Source organism: Lycorma delicatula, chromosome 4 (assembly GCF_047948215.1).
Source record: "Lycorma delicatula isolate Av1 chromosome 4, ASM4794821v1, whole genome shotgun sequence".
In the NCBI taxonomy this organism is placed as follows: Eukaryota; Metazoa; Arthropoda; class Insecta; order Hemiptera; family Fulgoridae; genus Lycorma; species Lycorma delicatula.
This window is the reverse complement of record NC_134458.1, coordinates 86,701,987-86,721,972: the sequence shown is the minus strand read 5'-3', so window position 1 is coordinate 86,721,972 and position 19,986 is coordinate 86,701,987. Positions and strand designations below refer to the sequence as shown.

The window sequence follows — 19,986 nt, the reverse complement described above, 5'->3', positions numbered from 1 at the left end:
AGTTTGACAAATTGTATTTTTTAGAGTATTTAAAAAAATGGCAGTGACATTGGGAAAAGTATATCCTCCTAAAAGCAGATTGTGTTGAAAAATAAAAAAAAATTTCTGAAAAACTTGCATTTTCATTTTTAACATGGGTACTTATTTGATCCACCCTCATATTCTTTATAAATAGTCGAATAAGTTGAATGTGTATTGTTCTGGTCATAGTTTATGGTTGTGATTGTGGGTTTTTTCTCTTTTATTTCATTATTCATTGTATTATTACATAAAATTATTGTGTTAGATATTTTATTTTTATGTGGATTGTTTTTCTTATTATAAAGATATAGATTTCTGTTTAGGTTAAAATCAGACACTCAGCGCTGCCTGTGGGCAGCTTTAGTATTAAGAACATTTTGTATTCTAATCATTCGGAGTTGGACAGTCTTAGAGTATACATGCACGCCAGTACGGCCTCTGCATTATAGTAATATAATTTAATGTTGTTAATCTTATAAATATAGTCTATTTAGTTATCAATCAGTGTGTAATTATTTTATGTATACTACAGTCCATTATTCTGCTACAACGTACACCCCGTAACATTGGTCCTCCGAACCGGATATTTTTTATTGTGTGTGCAGAATATAGTTTGCGTATAATATATCTAATATAGTATATATACTTCGTAATATATCGTATAATATAGTTGCGTAATAATATCGATAAGAAGTGCGGTTAATATCCATGTGTAATACAGTAATAATTAAGGGACAATCTTCAGTGCCCGTTTAATTCGACTTGGAATGCAGACATCGACCTTGGTGCTAAGTAAACAGCCATTTCATCGTGACCTTCAAGTCAGCCTACCTGCTGCCAGTCGCTTATCTTATTTGTTTCAGATAAGTAATATCAAATTGGGAATTATCAGTTCCTTATTTACGTTCCTATTTATGATACAGACTTACATTTATATTCTGTCATTTGATTCCTTTATCATTCACATTATTATTTCTTACTGATTAATTCCATCCATATCGTCTATATTTTTAATAAATATTAATTTCTAATTTTCCTATAAATCTTTAATTTACATTAGTAGTTATATCTATAAGAATTATTATTATGTCTCTTTAAGTAGAAATTACAACTTTGAAAAAACAACTAGGAGTATGTAAGGCTCAATTAACACGCATAAAAACATTTGTCGATAAATGTAATAATGAGACACCAAAAAGTAATATTAAAGTTAGATATGATGCAATGCCAAATATTTTAGATAATTTTAATAAAATACAGAGTTTGCTAGAAGAACAGGACGAGAAAAATTACGATATGCATTTAGAAGATAGTTTAGATTTTGAAGACAATTATTATGAAATTAGGGCGCAAATGGAAGAATATTTAAAGGAAACATTAGTCTCAGAAACCCAGCACTTCAAGTCACATCAATCTTGCATTATTAACGAAAATAAACTTTCAGTAAAATTACCAACTGTCAATTTACCTCGTTTTAACGGTACGTACGAAAATTGGATGCCTTATGCAGATGCATTCAAGGTATTGGTTCATGACAATAAAGACGTTAGTCCAATTCAGAAATTCTACTATCTGAATTCTACACTGACACATGAAGCAGCTCAATTAACAAAAAACTTAGCTGTTACTGATGCTAATTACCTGGTTGCTTGGAAATTGTTACAAGACCGATACGAAAACAAGAGATTGATTGCATCGGCTCATGTTAGAGAAATAATTAATATTAAGTTAGTTAGTAAGGAAGACGCCAACGAATTGCGTCAGTTCATCATACGGCGATTAGTAATTTTAATGCTCTCAATGTTTTAAATATTCAAACACCAATTCATGAAGTAATTTTAAGTCAACTGTATATAGATAGATGAGATGCAAAAACCAAACGAGAATGGGAATTAAAAAATTCTACACAAGATTTTCCATCTCTCAAAGATCTTTTTGAATTTTTGGAAAAGTCAAGCCATGGAGGCTTTAACCTGTTCAAGCAGTAATAAACAAAAACAGTGTATGAACGGCAAAAATATAAACCTGTTCGACATACTAACTCATATGTTGCTACTAATTCCAAAGTATGTAAATGTTGCAATCAACCTCACACTTCATACAAGTGTTTGAAGTTTAGTAATTTAAGTGTTTCTGATAAATTTAAGTTTGTTAAGGATTAGAAGTTATATTACAATTGTCTTAGATTAGGTCATTTAGTCAGGAATTGTTCCTCTGGAGGCTGACGAATTTGCAAGGGCAAACATCACATCTCATTACATATAGGTTCCCAAAATAATTCGTTTAAATGTAATAGCAATAATGATTCAGATTCAAACCAGAAATTTTCTAGTTGTTCGCAAGACAGTCCAGCTTCACATCATAGCTCTTCTAACATTTATTGTTCGCTCAAATCAAGAGTGCAATCGAATATTCTTCTTTCTACACCGATTGTTAAGGTCCAAGATAGTCAAGGAAGATTACAACCATGTAGATTGCTATTAGATTCAGCTAGCCAATCAAACTTCATTACTGAAAACTGTGTTGAACGTTTAGGTTTCGTCAGTCAGTTCCAGTTATGGGTATAAATAATTCTCTTACTAAAATAAATTATAGTGTAGACGTACAATTATTTTCTACTTATAACGATTTTAGTGCAAATATTTCTTGTTTAATGTTACCACAAATAACTAGCAATATGCCATGCAATGTTATCAACTACAAATCATGGAATCTGCCTTCGAATTTAAATTTATCTGATCCAGAATTTTATAAACCAGGAAATATTGATATGTTTTGTTAATAGGCGCCGAGCTATATTTCGAAATTATGAAATGTGATAAAAGGGTAAGACCAGGTGGGTTTCCAGTTATCTTTGAAACTGAATTAGGATGGATTCTATCGGGAAAATATCCATCAGAAAATACCTCTTCAAGTCCTCAAACCACATGTTTAACATTAACAAATGATCAACTTCAACAACAGCTCAAACAATTTTGGGAATTAGAAGAGTTGGTTGTTCTACCCAAGGCTAAGGAACAAGACGAGTGTGAACAGTATTATTGGAACACAACAACCCGAGATTCTTCAGGTCGTCTTATCGTCACACTTCCTCTAAAGCCAGATCATTACCTTTAGGAGACTCATTCGATCAAGCAAGTTTGTGATTTCAAGCGTTAGAGAAAAGGCTTCAAAGGAATCATTCACTTTGTCTGGAATACTCAAAATTTCTTCAAGAATATAAGGAACTCAGTCACTTGAAGCCAGTGCCTCTTCAAGGTAATGATTGTAAACAACAGTTCTACCTTCCTCATCATGCCGTTTTTAAGCAAAATAGTACCACAACTAAACTTCGGGTAGTTTTTGATGATTTAGTTTCTGGAGCTAATGACATCAAAACAGCTCTTGCAATCCAATCAGAGTTAATAGAGTTGTTAAGGTCTGGTGGATTTCAACTGAGAAGATGTAGTTCTAATCATAAATCACTTTTAAATTCATTACCTCAAGAACTTGTAAATACAAAAACATCAATTCAGCTTGAGAAAAAATATAGCATTCAAACTTTAGGCTTTAAGTGGTTTCCTCAACCAGATGTGCTTTCTATTTCTTCCAAAATTCCACCATTTAAAGACATTAACAAAAAGAGAAGTAGCGTCTACAATAGCTTCCATTTATGATCCGATTGGTTTAATCAGTCCTATTGTAATCTCTTACCAAATATTTTTGCAACGATTGTGGCTTAGTGGTAGTGGTTGGGATGATAACTTACCATCATCACTGTTCCAGAAATGGCATGTTTTGGTGTCACAACTTTCTTTAATTGATGATATTAAAATAAATAGAAGAGTTATTATCAATAATCCTACAGATATTGAAGTTCACGGTTTCTGCGATGCATCTCAGCATGCATTTGGTGCTTGTCTGTATTTGCATTCTGTCAATTCTGAGGGAGAGATTTTAGTTCAACTACTACTTTGCTCAAAATCTCGTGTCGCACCAGTTAAAACTGTCAGTATACCACGGTTAGAGCTGTGTGGCGCTTTACTGTTGTCAAAATTGTTACGAAAAACATTACCAATCCTGAATTTGTCGATTGAAAGGGTTCATCTTTGGACGGACTCCAAAATCTGCTTGGCATGGATCTCAGCTCCTGCATCGAAGTGGAAAACGTTCGTTGCGAATTGAGTTTCGCAGATTCAAGATCTAACAGACGTCAATGACTGGAAACATGTCGCTTCGTCGGACAATCCTGCTGATCTCATTTCCAGAGGTTCCAATCCAGAGAGTTTAGATAAAAGCATCTGGTGGTGTGGACCAATCTGGTTGTATTTACCCTCCAGTTCGTGGCCTAATTCAGACAGTTATCATGTTCAAGATATTCCAGAAGTACGACAAACAGAAACTAGTTTGACATGTGTTTTTCCACCAAATGACTATTTAGTTTGTAAGTTTTCAAGTATTTCTAGATTAACACGAGTAGTTGCCCTAAGCAAGAGATTTATTTATAATTGTTGTAATAAAAAGAAGAAAACAGGAAATCTTAACACTGCAGACATTCAAGATTCATTACAATCATGCATCTGGATGGTACAGCAACAAGCATATTGTCAAGAAATTAACTTCGATCAACTTCTACCGTTCCTAAAAAAAGTGACCTTCTTAATCTTCATCCTTTTCTCGACGACCGTAACATAAAGAATAAATAAAGAATTTAATACAGGCATTGAAAATTACGCTCCCAAGTTACAGCTCAAATGGCACTTCATACCAGCTAATTCACCTCATTTTGGGGGCCTGTGGGAAGCAGCTGTGAAGTCAATGAAATACCACCTCAAAAGAGTCATAGGTAAAACTTATCTAACTTTTGAAGAATTTCTACCCTTTTATCCGATATAGAAGCTATCCTCAATTCTAGACCTATTTCTACTTTATCCGATGACCCTAGCGATCCATCTTACTTGACACCTGGACATTTTCTTATTGGTAATCCTTTAATAGCACTACCTGAACCCAATTTGTTAGATATAAAATGTAACAAGCTTTCCAGATGGCAGCAGCTTCAGAAGATACGTCAGAGTCTTTGGTCACGATGGTCTCACGATTATCTCCATGGTTTGCAGCAGCGTAGCAATTGGAAGTCACCCTCCGAAAATCTTCGACCAGGTCTAGTAGTGCTAGTGAAAGAAGACAACTTACCACCTCAGTTTTGGAAAATGGCTGTAATAGGCAGTGTTTTTCCAGATAAAGATGGTCTAGTATGCGTAGTTCAGTTGAAGGTAGGCAGCACGTTTTTCAAGAGACCTATTACTAAACTTGTGCCATTGCCAATAAACTGAGACAATGTAATTAATATTGATCAAAAGATCAACGTGCGGGGAGTGTATGTTTGGGTTAAAATCAGACACTCAGCGTTGCCTGTGGGCAGCTTTAGTATTAAGAACATTTTGTATTCTAATCATTCGGAGTTGGACAGTTTTAGAGTATACATGCACGCCAGTACGGCCTCTGCATTATAGTAATATAATTTAATGTTGGTAATCTTATAAATATAGTCTATTTAGTTATCAAATCAGTGTGTAATTATTTTATGTATACTACAATCCATTATTCTGCTACAACGTACAGCCCGTAACAATTTCTTTTTTTACTTTTTTTTATAATAATTTTATTATTAGCATTTGATATTTTTTGAGTTCTTATATAATCTCATTATGTACGAAGGCTGTATGGAGATTAATTTCTGGCCCTTGGTATTGCGTTGGAGTGGGGGTAATGATTCTGTTTTTGCACATTTGAATGGACCAGTTCAGTGCTGTTCTAGTAGTGTTATTGGAAATACTGGTCACTTATTTTTTCCTATAAAATTCGGTTCAGAATGGCTCCATCATAGAACATCCTGCTGACTGTGAAGTGCATGTTGACATCAGTTTCCTTTACGCAAAAAACTTGTTGCTGCTGAAATTCATAGTGAACTTTGTTTGGTATTAGGAGGGAATATTATGGCTGGCAGTGCGGTAAGAAAGTAGTAGTGCCATATGTTTCGGGAAGAACAGTTATGACAGTGAAAGAAGTGGTTGACCCTCAATTGTCAGATGAACTTGCTGCAAGTGTTGATGCGAAAATTCAAGAAAATCTTCGATTCATAATAATAGAATTATCCTAATTTTTTCCTCACATATCATGAACAGTACTGTATGAAATTGTAATCTATAGGTTAGGCTTCCACAAATTTTGTGCTCGAAAATGATGAGCACTTTAAAGGTGGTGTTACTACCTGGCCTAATTAACAGGTGGCAGAGTTTTTGATGAGGTTATTCAAAGACTTGTTTACATATATGAAAAGTATTTTAATTTGGATGGTAGTTATGCAAATAAGTAGCTATAAGATGTATATAATAGTTGTGTAATAGACTGTTTTTTTTTTTGTAAATTGGTGTTTTGTTACAAATGAATCTTTGTTTTAATCACAATAACTTAGTTTTAATCACCTTGTATATTGTGATTAAAACTAGATGTACTTTAAAAAAATACAACCCTATGTATATATAAAATAAATGCATAATCATGGTTTTGTTGTTTATTTCATTCAGTTTAAGCCTTTAAAGAGAGATTAATTGAATCTGCAACAGTAATACTAATAGAAGTACTCAAATCTAGTTATTAATTTTACTAATTAAAAAGAATTAAAATAACTGAACTTTCAAATGATTCCTTTTAAAATATCTATTTTTTTCATTTAACAGTAGTTTATTGAATTTTTTTTTGGGGTAATAAAAGATACATACTAGTACCCTTAAGGTACTTCCTTAATTTAGCTATTTGTGAACTATGAAAGCATAAGGTACAACAGGTTAATATCATATACAGGATGATTTTTTAGTCCTGTTACCCAATTGTTAATGTCTGGTAATTTTTTTTCTAAGAAAGGAAAATTTTGTTTTGTGACACGAAGTTGGTAGCGCTACTCAACCAGTATAGATATGGCAGTGTGAGTTGATTCTCCTTGAGCTGTTAAACTTTTGTGCCGTTTCCAGTCGTGTTACGAACAGAATGTCTTTTACCATAGAACGAGTTTTCATCCTTGAACAATATTTTGCTACGAAATCGTATGCGAGTGTAATAGAATCATTTCAAATTAAATTTGTTGGTGTTCCTCCGCCAGAAAAAATGTCAATTTCTAGGCTAGCAAACTGATTTCGAGAGACAGGTAGTGTTTGTGATAGTAAACGTAGCGGTCAACCAACTCGCTTGACAGATGATGTTTTAGAGAATGTGAAAACAAGATTTCTCAATTCTCAATGGAAAAGTTTACGATAACTTTTCACGCAAGTCAGTTTGTCATATTCGAGTGTTCAGAAAGCTGCTAAAAAATTGAATTCGTATCTGTATCGTGTATGATTAGTCCCAAGAGCTTCAGCCTCCAGATTTAAACAAGCGATTGCAATATTGCTGTTGGTTTAGGTCTCTCGTAAATGATAATGGAATCAAATTTTTAAACATAGTGTTCTTTAGTGATGAAGCTTGGATCCATCTCGATTGTTATGTGAACAGTCAAAACTGTTGTATTTGGGCGGTTGAAAATCCTAACGCTTTACAAGACAAATATTTGCTTCCCGAAAAAATTGGTGTATGGTGTGCGATACCTCGTCATCATATAGTCGGACCCATGTTCTTCAAACAGACAGTAAATGGTGAAGTATATAGGAATATTGTGTGCTAATCTGGAACCTCAAGAACGGTATTGCTGGTTTCAGCAAGACGGCGCTACATGCCACGCGTCTCGAGAAACCATGGATTTTCTGCAAGAGTTCTTTGATGATTGAATAATAAGCAAGGGCTTATAGCCTCCAAGATCCCTAGACCTCACGTCTCCTGACTACTTTTTGTGGGGCTATATTAAATCCGAGGCCTTCAAAAACAATCCTCACACTATTGATGAACTTACAGTCAATATTACAGACTTAATCAGAGTTGCATTTCCAATGCAACTCTTAAAAGGTTTCTATTAATATCCTGAAAAGAGTCCGTGCGTGCATAACCGCAAGGGGTGGGCATTTTGAGGATATTCTTTAACAATTATGTAAGTAATAGCTTTTTATTAAATCTCTTTTGTAAGTAACAAATATATTTTTTTATTCCACCTAAATTTCCCTTTCTTAAATTACATTTAAAATTGGGGACTATAAAATCACTGTGTAATAAAATTGTACTTTATTAAAAATTAGGAAAATAAAGTGATGCACTGATTCTAGAAAGCATTCCAGGGGTTATTACAGTTGATTTATTAAATGTATATTGTTTTTCATTAATGATTATACGAGGTGTGTTTTTTTAAAAATAAGGGTTGTTTATAATTTGCCGCCATTAGATGGGGTGGAATTAGATGGTGCTAGTGTAGCATGTTAATTTATATCAATGATCATCTGTTTGCAACAATAAGTTAATGTTATTTGTGTTACTTGCTGTATATAGCCTGGCTGAAATGAGTGCTACAATAAATAATCCCACTAGTTGTGAAGTGTGATCAGTAATAATTTATTATCTATTGGTGAAAAACAAATCTGTTGCTGATATTCATAGAGAAATTATTGGTGTTTACAGACCCAGTGTTATGTGTGAAGGTAAAGTTCGCAAATGGTGTAGTTTTGTGGAGGAAGAACGAATGTTCATGATGAAGAATGAAGTGGTCGCTCAGCTGTCATCACAGATGAATTGACTGAAACTGTGAATGGAAAAATTCATGAAAACAGAAGGTTTACTCTTTCTCAATTATCAATTGAATTTCTTTTGTTTCCCAATTAGTAATTCTCACAATTTAACTGAAAAACTGGGTTACAGAAAGTAGTGTTCTAGATGGTGTCAAAAATGTTGACTGAAACACACAAAGAAAAACGTCTTGCTGTAGCTCAAATACTTTTGAGACACTACGAAAATAAATGTGATGATTTATGGAAACACATGACCAGTGATGAAACCTAGTTGCCTTATTCAAATGTTGAGACAAAGCAGCAGTCAATGCAATGTCGGCATTCATCATCCCTGAAACCCAAAAAGTTTAAGTGAGAAAGTGCAATGAAAAAGCTTGGTTTTTTGGGATGCTGAAGGGTTATTGCTGATTTAGTTTCTTGAACATAGAAGAACTGTTAATGCTGATACGTACTATGAAATGCTTACAAAACTTCTGATATACAGTTCAAAACAAAAGTGTGGGAAGCTAACCGATGGGATTTCATTTCTCCATGATAACGCACGACTTCAGATGGCAAACAAAATCACTGAACAATTGCCATGAATTCATAGGGAAATCTTCGAACATCTGCCACACAGTTCGGATCTTGCACAGAGTGATTATTACCTTTTTCTCTATCTAAAATAGGTTTGCATAGCAGAAGTTTTAAAATGATGAGGAAGTGCAAAACAGAGTAATTAATGGGTTTAAATCACAGATGGCAGAATTCTTCAGTAATGGAATAATGAAGGTGGTAAGGCAATATCAAAAATGTATTTCAGTAAATTGTGAATATGTACAAAATTAGTATATACTTGTATATGTAAGTTTATTTTGTTATAATAAAGTTTTTTCTATTTTGCTTACTTCTGTTTTTATATCAATACAGACCTTACTTTAAAAAACATGCCTTGTATTATATTAATATCGTTATTACATTTATATCGTTATAACATTTAGTTTATTTTGTGTAATTTCTGCTCATTTGATTCAAGTCGAATTTGTTGTTTATTTTGTGCACATTTGTGTGTGTGTATGCCTGTATTTCTGATTATAAGACTGATAATTTTGATTTGGAAACAAGTAAAACATTAAAACAGTTTAATTTAATTTTTGTTTCAGTGCCAATGACTATGCCGCATCGGCCAGATATTGCAGCTCAGATGCAAGTTGCTGCAGCTACTGGTCAGCCATTGCTTGCACCAGCACCTATGCATACACAGTTCACTATGCCGTATTCTACACAGGGGCATATTGCTCCTCAGCCGTATCAACAGGTTGATTATGATAATGGAGTCTGTTATTATACTTATGCTATACCACTTTGTGTAGAAACAGAATAATTGCACTTAATTTAGAAAACAGTATAAAATACTGCACGCTATATTTTGGTTTGGAAAATGAATTTTTATTTATATTTCTTTCCCTGAGTTAGCAATGGCAGGTTAAGATTGGTTTTATGCTGTTTTGCATGGTTTTTTTCCCCGGATGGATTCATTTGTTTAAATTAGAACATTGTCTTTGGTAGCTGTTCCTGGTACCCTTTGTCTCGGTTATCAAATTAACTAATATATCATATCATATCTAGATTATTAAATTAACTATCACAAACTTTTGTGATTTTTTTTTTTTTTTTTTTTTTGTAAAATAAGGTTATAGTTAATTTTTAACTATTATTCTTACTTGTTCCTTTGTATAATCCACATTAGAATTCAATTAAGATTAGTAGCTATTGATAAATTTATTAATTGCAGCTAATTTTATAGAAGTATAAAAGCTCAATTTTGTAAAAGTATAGTATATATTGTATTATAATGTATTCATTTAACTAATGTATGGAATGGTAACCAAATGTTCTTGTCTTGGTAGTGAGTGATCTTCTTATTCTGTCTCTTTTTATAAAAGATGTAATTGAATGATTCTGAATTATTGCATTATATTACCATTTAAATTAACAGTAAAATTTTTAAAACATTATGTGCATGAATTATTTTCATATATAATGTGTGTCATACAGTTTAATTAAGTATACAATACTTCTGTATATTCAAAAACACTTATCAGTTACGAAATAAGTTTCAAAAATGTGGTTTATACCTCTGGTATTAGTGCATGATTTTTGCAAAAGGATAGTCAAGACTAATTTTGTAAAAGTATTTATTTTAAAATAGAGGTGAACAAATTACTTACTATAAAAATGGTATTAACTTGTGTAGTTAAACCTCAGTTCTATGTTTTGCAATGAACTTCTGTATTTGTTTACAGTTTGCAATTAATCTCTATTAGTTTGCAATTTGCAAATAGTGTTATTATTTAAAACATTACAATTAATGTTTAAAAAACAATGCAATTGTTGCAATATAGAACAATGGTCTATATACTTTTTTTTTGTGGATGTATGAATAATTTAAGTTTTCTCAAGTTTTATTCAAGAACAAATAAAATTTGAGGTACTTCCTATGATTGGTTTCTTGTTTTCAAGTGTAAGGAATCAGATGTTCCATTCAATATGAATTCTTGATTCTATTGCTGTTGCATGATGCTATTTCTCCCTGTTTCCACTGTGCTGCACTCACATGAAGTAGTAATTGCAAAAACTGGAGCTCCTACTTAAGGATATCTATGTAAGGTTTTCACTGAAAAATTTTAAACTATCATGAAAAATGTTAATTGTGTTCTGAGGTTCTCTTGACGTGTTTACTTGTTGAGATATCTCCTGGGTAGAAATTCAAATAGTTGAATGAACCTTTTTAATATTTTTTAGTTACTTAAAGGCTATAGTGTCAGGCTGTGATCAAAATACAATTGACAAGACTTGATTTTGTTTATGATATCCCTTATTCGCATCTAGTAAAAAAAAAAAGAAAAATGGACTGATTGACTTTTATTCAGAAGGTTTTTATGACCTTGAATGTTTCTTCATATGATCTCTGTTCAGCTATCATCTGAAAGGAAAATAAAGTGAAATTGTTAAAAACTGGTAAATGATAGATTTCTATGTAAATGTTTTTCTTATTGTATTTTTATTATTTTATTGCACAGGAAAACTTCGGAAAAATATATTGTGCTTTTGATTAAATGAGTTGTGTAATTTGTAATTAGAATTGATATTTTCAGGAAAAATTTGTAATTTCTGAAGACAAAACTTGAGATTTAATGATATATAATGTTTATCTGTCTGAAATATTATTTATTCTAACAATTATGATTTTGCTTGTTATTTAGCCGTTTGCATCTGTTTTTTAATGTTGTTATTGCAGATTCATTCATTGATCCAAGAATAATGCACATATTGTTTTACTGAGTTGCTGTTAATTTTAAATTATATTTTTTAAGTTATTGGTTCTTTATATTATTATTTTATCAAATACATGTACTATGAGTAACATTTTTTACTTTTAATTTCTTTAAGGCTTTCTTATTGCTAATTAAGAAAAAAGTAATTAGGTTATAAAGTATTGGTAGTTACATAGTTTTATTTCTTGATGAAGATAATCATATAACGCATTTTTCCTCTTCATTTTTTTGTCATGGATGAAAAAGTAATTTAATATTTATTTAAATATTATTATATATTATTAATTTAATATATATGTGTACACGCACATATACACACATGTGCGCAAGCGCACACACATACATGTGTCCTACAAGGAAACCGAGATATTTCACAGGTTTCCTCTCATCAAAATAATGAAAAACGTTCACATTTAAATTGTCAGTGAGTTACAGCTAGTGAGAGATTTTAGCCGGAATTCAGCTCCCCTGTTGAAATGAGGTCATACTGAACTTTTTAGGACATGAATTGAGGGGCCAAATCAATGGTTTCCTATAGTTTTTTGATCTGAAAAGCTGATTGAAATACGTTCCAGAACTATATATTCAGTAGTTTTCATGATATCTGATGTAAAGCTGAAAAATTTGTTGTCCAAAACCTGTTTGTTTAGGTTTGCAATACAGTAACTTTGTTAAATCACTAATAAATGCATTAAATTTATTAACAAAACTTGTAGAGAATCTAATTCTACAAATTGGGATTTAAATAAGTCCAATAAAAATCTAATAAACATTTAAAAAAATGAAATTTCACTGAAGAAGGAACAGAACAAAAAATAAATGTCTTGCACAGAAAAAAGTTTTTGTATTTAATTTTGTTTTATCTTTTATTTTTTTAATTTGAATTACATACATTACAGACTGTTCAAAATGATCTTTTGATAGTTTATGCAAAATGTAGTGCGACGTATAACATCAAAGGGAGCTTTTCTAATAGCATCATGGTTGTTCTTATGATCAAAAGCATTTAAAATTTGCCCTTCAATAATTCTTCCTTGGAATTAAATTTTTCTGCGTAAAAAAGTTCCTTTAAATGACCCCCAAAGGTAATAGTGCAAGGGGTTTAAATTGGGGGACCTAGGAGGTCAATCAATTGGCCCACCTCGACCAATCCATTTGTTCGGGAAACTTAAGTTTAAATGCTGTCTAACATCTTGTGAATAATGAGGTGGTAGTGCACAGTCATGTTGTAATGTACAACATTTGCTGCGTTTTTTCAAGAGGTACATCTAGCAGAACTAGCTATTGTTTTGTAAAAAATCTTTGTACACAATTCCAGAAAGGCGATTTTGAAAAATAAATGTTCCAATTAATTGGTTCCCAGTTATACCACACCATACATTTATTGAAAATTGGGTTTGAACGTTTGACTCTTTAATTGCATTTGAATTTTCAGTTGACCACCTATGACTATCTTCAAATTTTCTGTTACGTTGTAAAAATAAATTCATCGATGAATAAAATGTATTTAGCAATATTTTGATTTTCTTGTACCCATTGTCAAAAATTTAATTTTAATTCAGTCACCTGGTTGAAGATTTTGAACAGTTTTCAAATGATAAGGATAAAAGTTCTCTTTCTCTACTTTTCTCCAGACTGTACTGTGGATAGCCTATTTGATTTGAAATTTTGCCAGTGCTGAGTTTAGGACCACTTGTATCATTTGAATTATATATTTTCTTGTTCAAGTACAGGACATACAGTGGAACAAGCAACTGTTGGAAAGGATCCATTAGTTCGTAAGTTATTGAAAATTAAGGAAAATGTTTTGTGAGTAGGTATTTTTTCTAAGAAAGGTTATCTCTAAAGTAAAGACCGTTTCATTATAAAAAGATGTATTCTGAAAACATAAATATTTTTTATTTCTCTTAAACTGTATATCTTATACTACTTCTCTATATAATTGCCACATGAATTAAGACATTTATCGTAGCGATACACCAGCTTCAATATACCCTCATTATATTCTGTCGCCAGTCCATTTGGCCACTGATTAACAGCATTTTTAAGTTCATCGTCACCCATGAATTGCTTACTGCTCAAAAATTCTTTCAGTTTCCCAACCAAATGGTAATCGGAAGGAGCTAAGTCCAGACTATATGGTGGGTGATCGTAAATTTCCCATCCAAATGTTCTCAGTAAATCATGTGTTGGACCCACAAAAAGTGGACATGCATTATTGTGCAGCAGGATGATGCCATCGATCAACTGCCCACATTGCCGATTTTGAATGGTGGGCCGTAACTTATGTAGAGTTTCGCAGTAGGCTTCTGCATTTATAATCGTTCCACGTGGCATGACATCAATAAGCAGTATGCCAAACCGATCCCAAAAGACTGTGGCTATCAGTTTGCGTCCAGATGGGTATGGCTTGACCTTTGTTTGTGTGGTTGGTGATTGAGGATGACACCATTCACTTGATTGCAGTTTTAACTCAGGTGTGTAATATGAAATCCATGTTTCATCGCCGGTAACAATTGAATTAAGGAACTCATCACCTTTTTCTGCATAGTACATCAAAGATTCCAAAGCAGATCCCATTCTGATTTTTTGTGACATTCCGTTAAGACATGTGGCACCCAATGTGCATAAACCTCTCTGAAGCCTAAATGGTCATGAACAATGCTATCAATAACAGCTCTTGAAACATCAGGAAAAAGAAGGGCCAGATCAGAAATTGTTGAGCGATGATCTTATTCAATTTCATCATTGGCACTTTTCAACAAGTCCTCTGTGTTTATCGAGGGCCTCCCCGAACGTTCTTCATTGTGCACATTAATTCTGCTATTTCTGAACATTTCACACCATTTTTGGACATCTCTTTCATTCACTACATTATCACCATACACAGCAACCAAGTGCTCATGAATAAACAAACTTTTCAGACCACAAATTTTTCAGTTTTACTTCGAATATCATGAAAAGAGCTACTGGATATACAGATATGGAACCTATTTCATTCAATTTTTCAGGTCAAAAACCATAGGAAACCATTAATTTCGCCCCTCAATTAACATCCTAAACATTCTAGTATATCGTTATTTCACAGAGAAAGCTGAATTCCAGGTAAAATCTTACACTGCCCGTAACTTGGTAATGAAGCGTTTCCAGATTTTGTTTATGTAAACTTTCTTTGTTTTTTTGATGAGAGGATTACACCGGTGAAGTATGTCGATTTCCTTGTGGGACACCTATGTATATATATAACTATGTATATATATATATATATATAACTTCCTGCAAATTCATCGACATTCTGACCACTGTGCCAATTAATTAGTTGTTTATATATATATATATATATATATATATATTTATTATTTATTTACTGATTGAAATAATGATGAAATTAATTTGAACCTAAATTAATAATTAATTAAAGTTAAAGATAAAGTTTTATCGCAGTGATTAACTTTTTATTTTTAAATAAAGTAAATTATATATTACAAGGGTAGTCGGTCAGCTGACAATAGAGTTTATTGATGCCCTTTTGCAGGGATGGTCCTTTAAATCCAAAATACCTGTTTCCAACTTTATTCCATTTAAACATTTTCAAGTGGATTAAGTAGCTCATTTATATATCCAGCAGCAGCAGTCAAGTGACAATCTTGTAATTGAGAGGTATTGAATTTGAGTCTCCTTGTTGTTTCTTTAGCTTTATTTTTTCTTACATTTATACTAATGTGATATTTTTTTTTATTTCAAAGTGGCCTATTAGGAACCTCACCAATATTATTTTTCTTCTTTTCTTTCCCTTACTTCTTTCGTTTTCTCACAGTCCACCTGTTTTTCTTCTGTCAATTTTATTATATAGATTAGTTTTTATTACATATTTTATTTAATTATAATATTTGTACGAATCTGTATAAATTTCTTGTTTGCCAATTAATTTATATGAATATAACAATTATTGACCTAACAAAGAAATTTTGTTTTATAAAAGTTGACAAATTTTAAATAAATGGTTTTATTCTAATTTTCAGCTTGCCTGTTAGAATCAGAAAATATTTATGTTTCATTTGTGTTTTTTTTTATAGTTATCACTTTGTGGATTGTAACAGGCACAAAAAAAATCAAGTTGTATAAAACAAAATCTGTTAGTTGTCTATTTGATAATCCTTCATTCTCCATGCGATTCCTAGTCCTAGTGTTTTCTCCAAAGTGGATCCAAGTTTGAAGCTGCCATTTTGCATTTATAGTAGAAACCCCCTCCTACCACCCTGCAAATGGGCATCAATGAGCTCTGTTATAAACTGACTGCCTGCTCTTATTAGCAGAGTTTGTAGTGATTTATATCTTCTTAATTTTTTTAACAATTCAATATTTTTACTGTTCTCTTTTTTCCCAATGTGTTTATATTTTGTCATATGTTAATATGTAATTTAATTAAATAATACCTTTGTAAAGATTGAAAGGCTTTATTGGATTTTTACATGTTGGTGATGGATATTTTACTTTTGTCTAAGTAATTTTTATTTTTTTATTTGAGTATATAATTTAGGATTTTAATTATATTCATTTGTTATTAATTCTGATATTGTTTGTTTTCATTGTGTTTGTTTTATTTTTTATAGTTTATTTAAAGTTGTTTCTATTAATAGATAGGTTTAAATGCTTTTGGCTAAATAGTATGTTAGTTGTTATAGAAAAATATTTGTATGGTTTTGAATTACGCTTATTTCAGTTCTGCTATCAATCTTTGAGTTTGTAATCAGTATTTTACTTATGTGTAATCAATTTACATCGTTTTGGTTGGAACTGAAAATATTTTTGTAAAGATTTAAGGATAACTGGTTTAAAAAAATTTATTTATTTTGTTTGCTGTTGGGTCTTAACCCTTTAACCGTATTGTTTAAAAATATCACATTTTTAAGCATTAATTATCTTACACAGGTATTATTTTTCCTACAAGTTGCTATTTTTTGAGGTGATTTCTTATTCTTGTAGATTTATTCACAAAAAAAGTAATGTAACTTAATATTTATTTTTAAGCTACCTCTTCTTTTTTCTAACATTTATCAAATGTTTGTTAATTTCTAGGTTTTATTAAACCCTGATATAAAACTTTGAAATTAGAGATAAGTAATCGTTATCGTAGGAAAACAATTATTGAATGAATGAGTGTAGAATATAACATTTATAGATGCACTATACTATCAACACATGAAAATTACTTAAAAAATTTAATTTGGAAACATTTGCCACACTTATTCTCTTATTGGAAATTTTATTGCCACTGAAGTTGATAATGTGCTGTCACATAAGTTATTGTTTTGCTTTATTTACTCTGTGTGTGCAATTTTTTTGTGAAATTACCAGTCTGCATTTTTTTCATGTTCAAAAGAGCAATTAGTTATTGTTTATTGACATTTTTACTAAGGGTGTGTTTGTCTTTCAAAGGAAGCTGTAAATTTACCAGTGGTTATTCCCTGTCTGTGCTATTTTTTTCTATTTTTATTTTTACTGTAAAATTATGTTACAATATTCATAGTGATTCACACAACTGAACAAAATTTCCAGTGATTTTTCTTTTTTAATCTTTTGCAATTTATTAATTAAACGAGAAATAAACTCAAAATTTATTTTATTTTATTCGATGATGAAAAGAAATTTAATTAAAAAATACTAATCTTTAAAAAAATGTAAATTGTATTTTGATCAGAATTTTCTTAATGCTTTACAAGGATCAGCTGTTTTATTGATTTGTTATTTGTATTGAAAATATCTATTTATTAATTACCGGTACTTTCTGTCCTGTGTAATTTTCCATAACAAAATTCCAAACTATCCTTTCCCTAGTGGTTTGTGTGATTGAGTGACCCCTGAGAGTATTTAATACAGTCTAGAATAAGCTCCTTTCCTTTATGTTAAAAATTTGATTTACAATTCAGTTATCGCAAGTGTTAAGTTAATGCTTTTGAATTCACATACATTTTTTTTATATCAAAATATTTATTCTGTCCAGAATACAAACTGCTAAATATCTGTCTTGGTTGGGTTGAATAATTTAATACATTGCATAAATGGAAGTGATGTAGTTTAAAAATACGATGTTAAAATATTACCTACTGTACTGTTTGCCAGGTTTTAAATGTGCACTGGGAAAAGTGTGGGCTGAAATAGTGACAATATTGTTAAGGTGATTTAATATGGAGCAGTTATATTAGTGACAAGTTTGTAAATTTTCTGATCGGCCATTATAAGTAAGGTCTTTGAGCTGACATACTTTGAGCTTATGGATACGCATAGTATCGACCATTTCTTGTTGTAGTATATGGATTTGTACTGATATGGACTATATGTATTATACTATATGTACTATATGATTTGTAGTATATGGATATCACTACAAAGTTGTAGTTGTATATTGTATGTATATATAATATATATATTCCATTAAAAAACTAATCATGGTATTTATTACTTGAGTAAAAGCTTGTCTTCAAATTTTACTAATCACTTGATGAAAGAAATTGAGTTTTATACCCTATTAAATCTTGTTCTTTTCTGTGTTCATAGCCTTAAAAGGTGTAAATAATTAGTAATTAATTATATTTAAGAACAGTTTTATCATATATATATATATATATTTATTTATTTATCTAGTTTCTTTTTTTTTTTTACAAATTTTCTAATCAGTTGCAGTGTGATGGCCATTTTAAAAAAATGTCTATGTTATTGGTGAAATTGGGAAATCTTTTGATACTGAATTGTATTTTATATTTTATTGTAATCTTGTCGTTTCATAATATTGTTGTGGGAAAAGTTTGTGAAGGAAAACAGAATTTCCATTATAATTGCTTACAATTTCTACCACATGTTACTAAAGAATTATAATTTAATAGTTCTTTGCAATGAAGCAGTTGCATCGGCTAGTTCATATACTACATTCTACATTTATGTGAAGCAACTATTTTGGTGTAGGCTGAGATTTGTACATTTTTAAAGGAAGTTCTTCCCCTTCACAACCGTATTTTTGTTCCATTAATTAATTATATGAAATTGTTTGTATTTTGTTGATATAATGTATAGTTCTGTATAAAAATGAATTCCTTATATTTTCTAAAAGCAGAAATAATACAATAACAACTGAAGAAACTGTTCTTAACAATATTTAAAAAAAAAATTAATTATATAATCTTAACAAAATTATGAAATGCTAAAACTGTGGAATGGAAAAACAGGCAAAAAAATATAGTACTTTTTATATGTAATTTGAATTAATTATGATTTATTTTTTCAAATAGTTTGCATCTTATGGCAATAATGGAGAAAATAGCAAGGATTAATATATATTTAACTAAATTTTTCTGATTGAGTGGTACATCAAGTTGATGAACATACCAAATACATGTTCTTTTTCTCATGATGTTTACTGTAAAATGTAAATTGTACGGAAGTATTAACTTATATTCACGATGACCTGATATGTTCAAGATGTTAAGATATAAAGATGTTTATAGCTTATTTAAATAGATGCCTTTTTTTTATTTTATTTTTCTTTAAGTAGATATCTCCTCTGTGTGTGTTGTAGTAATATCAATTGACAGTTGTCTAGTTTTTTATGTAAAAAAAAACAACAAAGGTCTTTGTAGTACCTATTATTTTTTCTTTGAGCAGCAGAATGGTTATTACAGGTTATTCCTGTTTATGGTATATCCTGTAAATGGCTATTCCTTCTGGAATGAAATTAGGTTAAGATATGATGATTATGTTACCAGAAACAATATTGTTACTCGCGGACCTGCACAGTGCCTTCATTACAGTTAAAATTGACACTTATCCATATACAGTCTTGGACTGGTGTACATTCAAACCAATCCTAAGTAAATGTAGACTTTTTAATATTACAGCTGCTGAAATAAGAAGGCAAGTCTTTTTTAATTTTTCATGCGGTTAAAGGGTTAATTGATTAATTTCCT

General features: G+C 31.0%; 1 protein-coding gene across 4 annotated transcripts in view; it reads left to right on the top strand.

Annotated features, from left to right (window-relative positions):
• The window catches only part of LOC142323622 (uncharacterized), a 122,681-nt gene that overhangs the window by 61,220 nt on the left and 41,475 nt on the right, over nt 1-19,986 (top strand). For all 4 annotated transcript variants that reach the window (XR_012756135.1, XR_012756136.1, XM_075363497.1 and 1 more), the window contains one exon: nt 9,851-10,005. Coding sequence is in view for 2 of the 4 variants with exons in the window: in XM_075363497.1 (XP_075219612.1) it covers nt 9,851-10,005 (155 nt within the window). In the remaining 2 variants the exon portion in view is untranslated. The remainder of the gene's footprint in view (nt 1-9,850; nt 10,006-19,986) is intronic.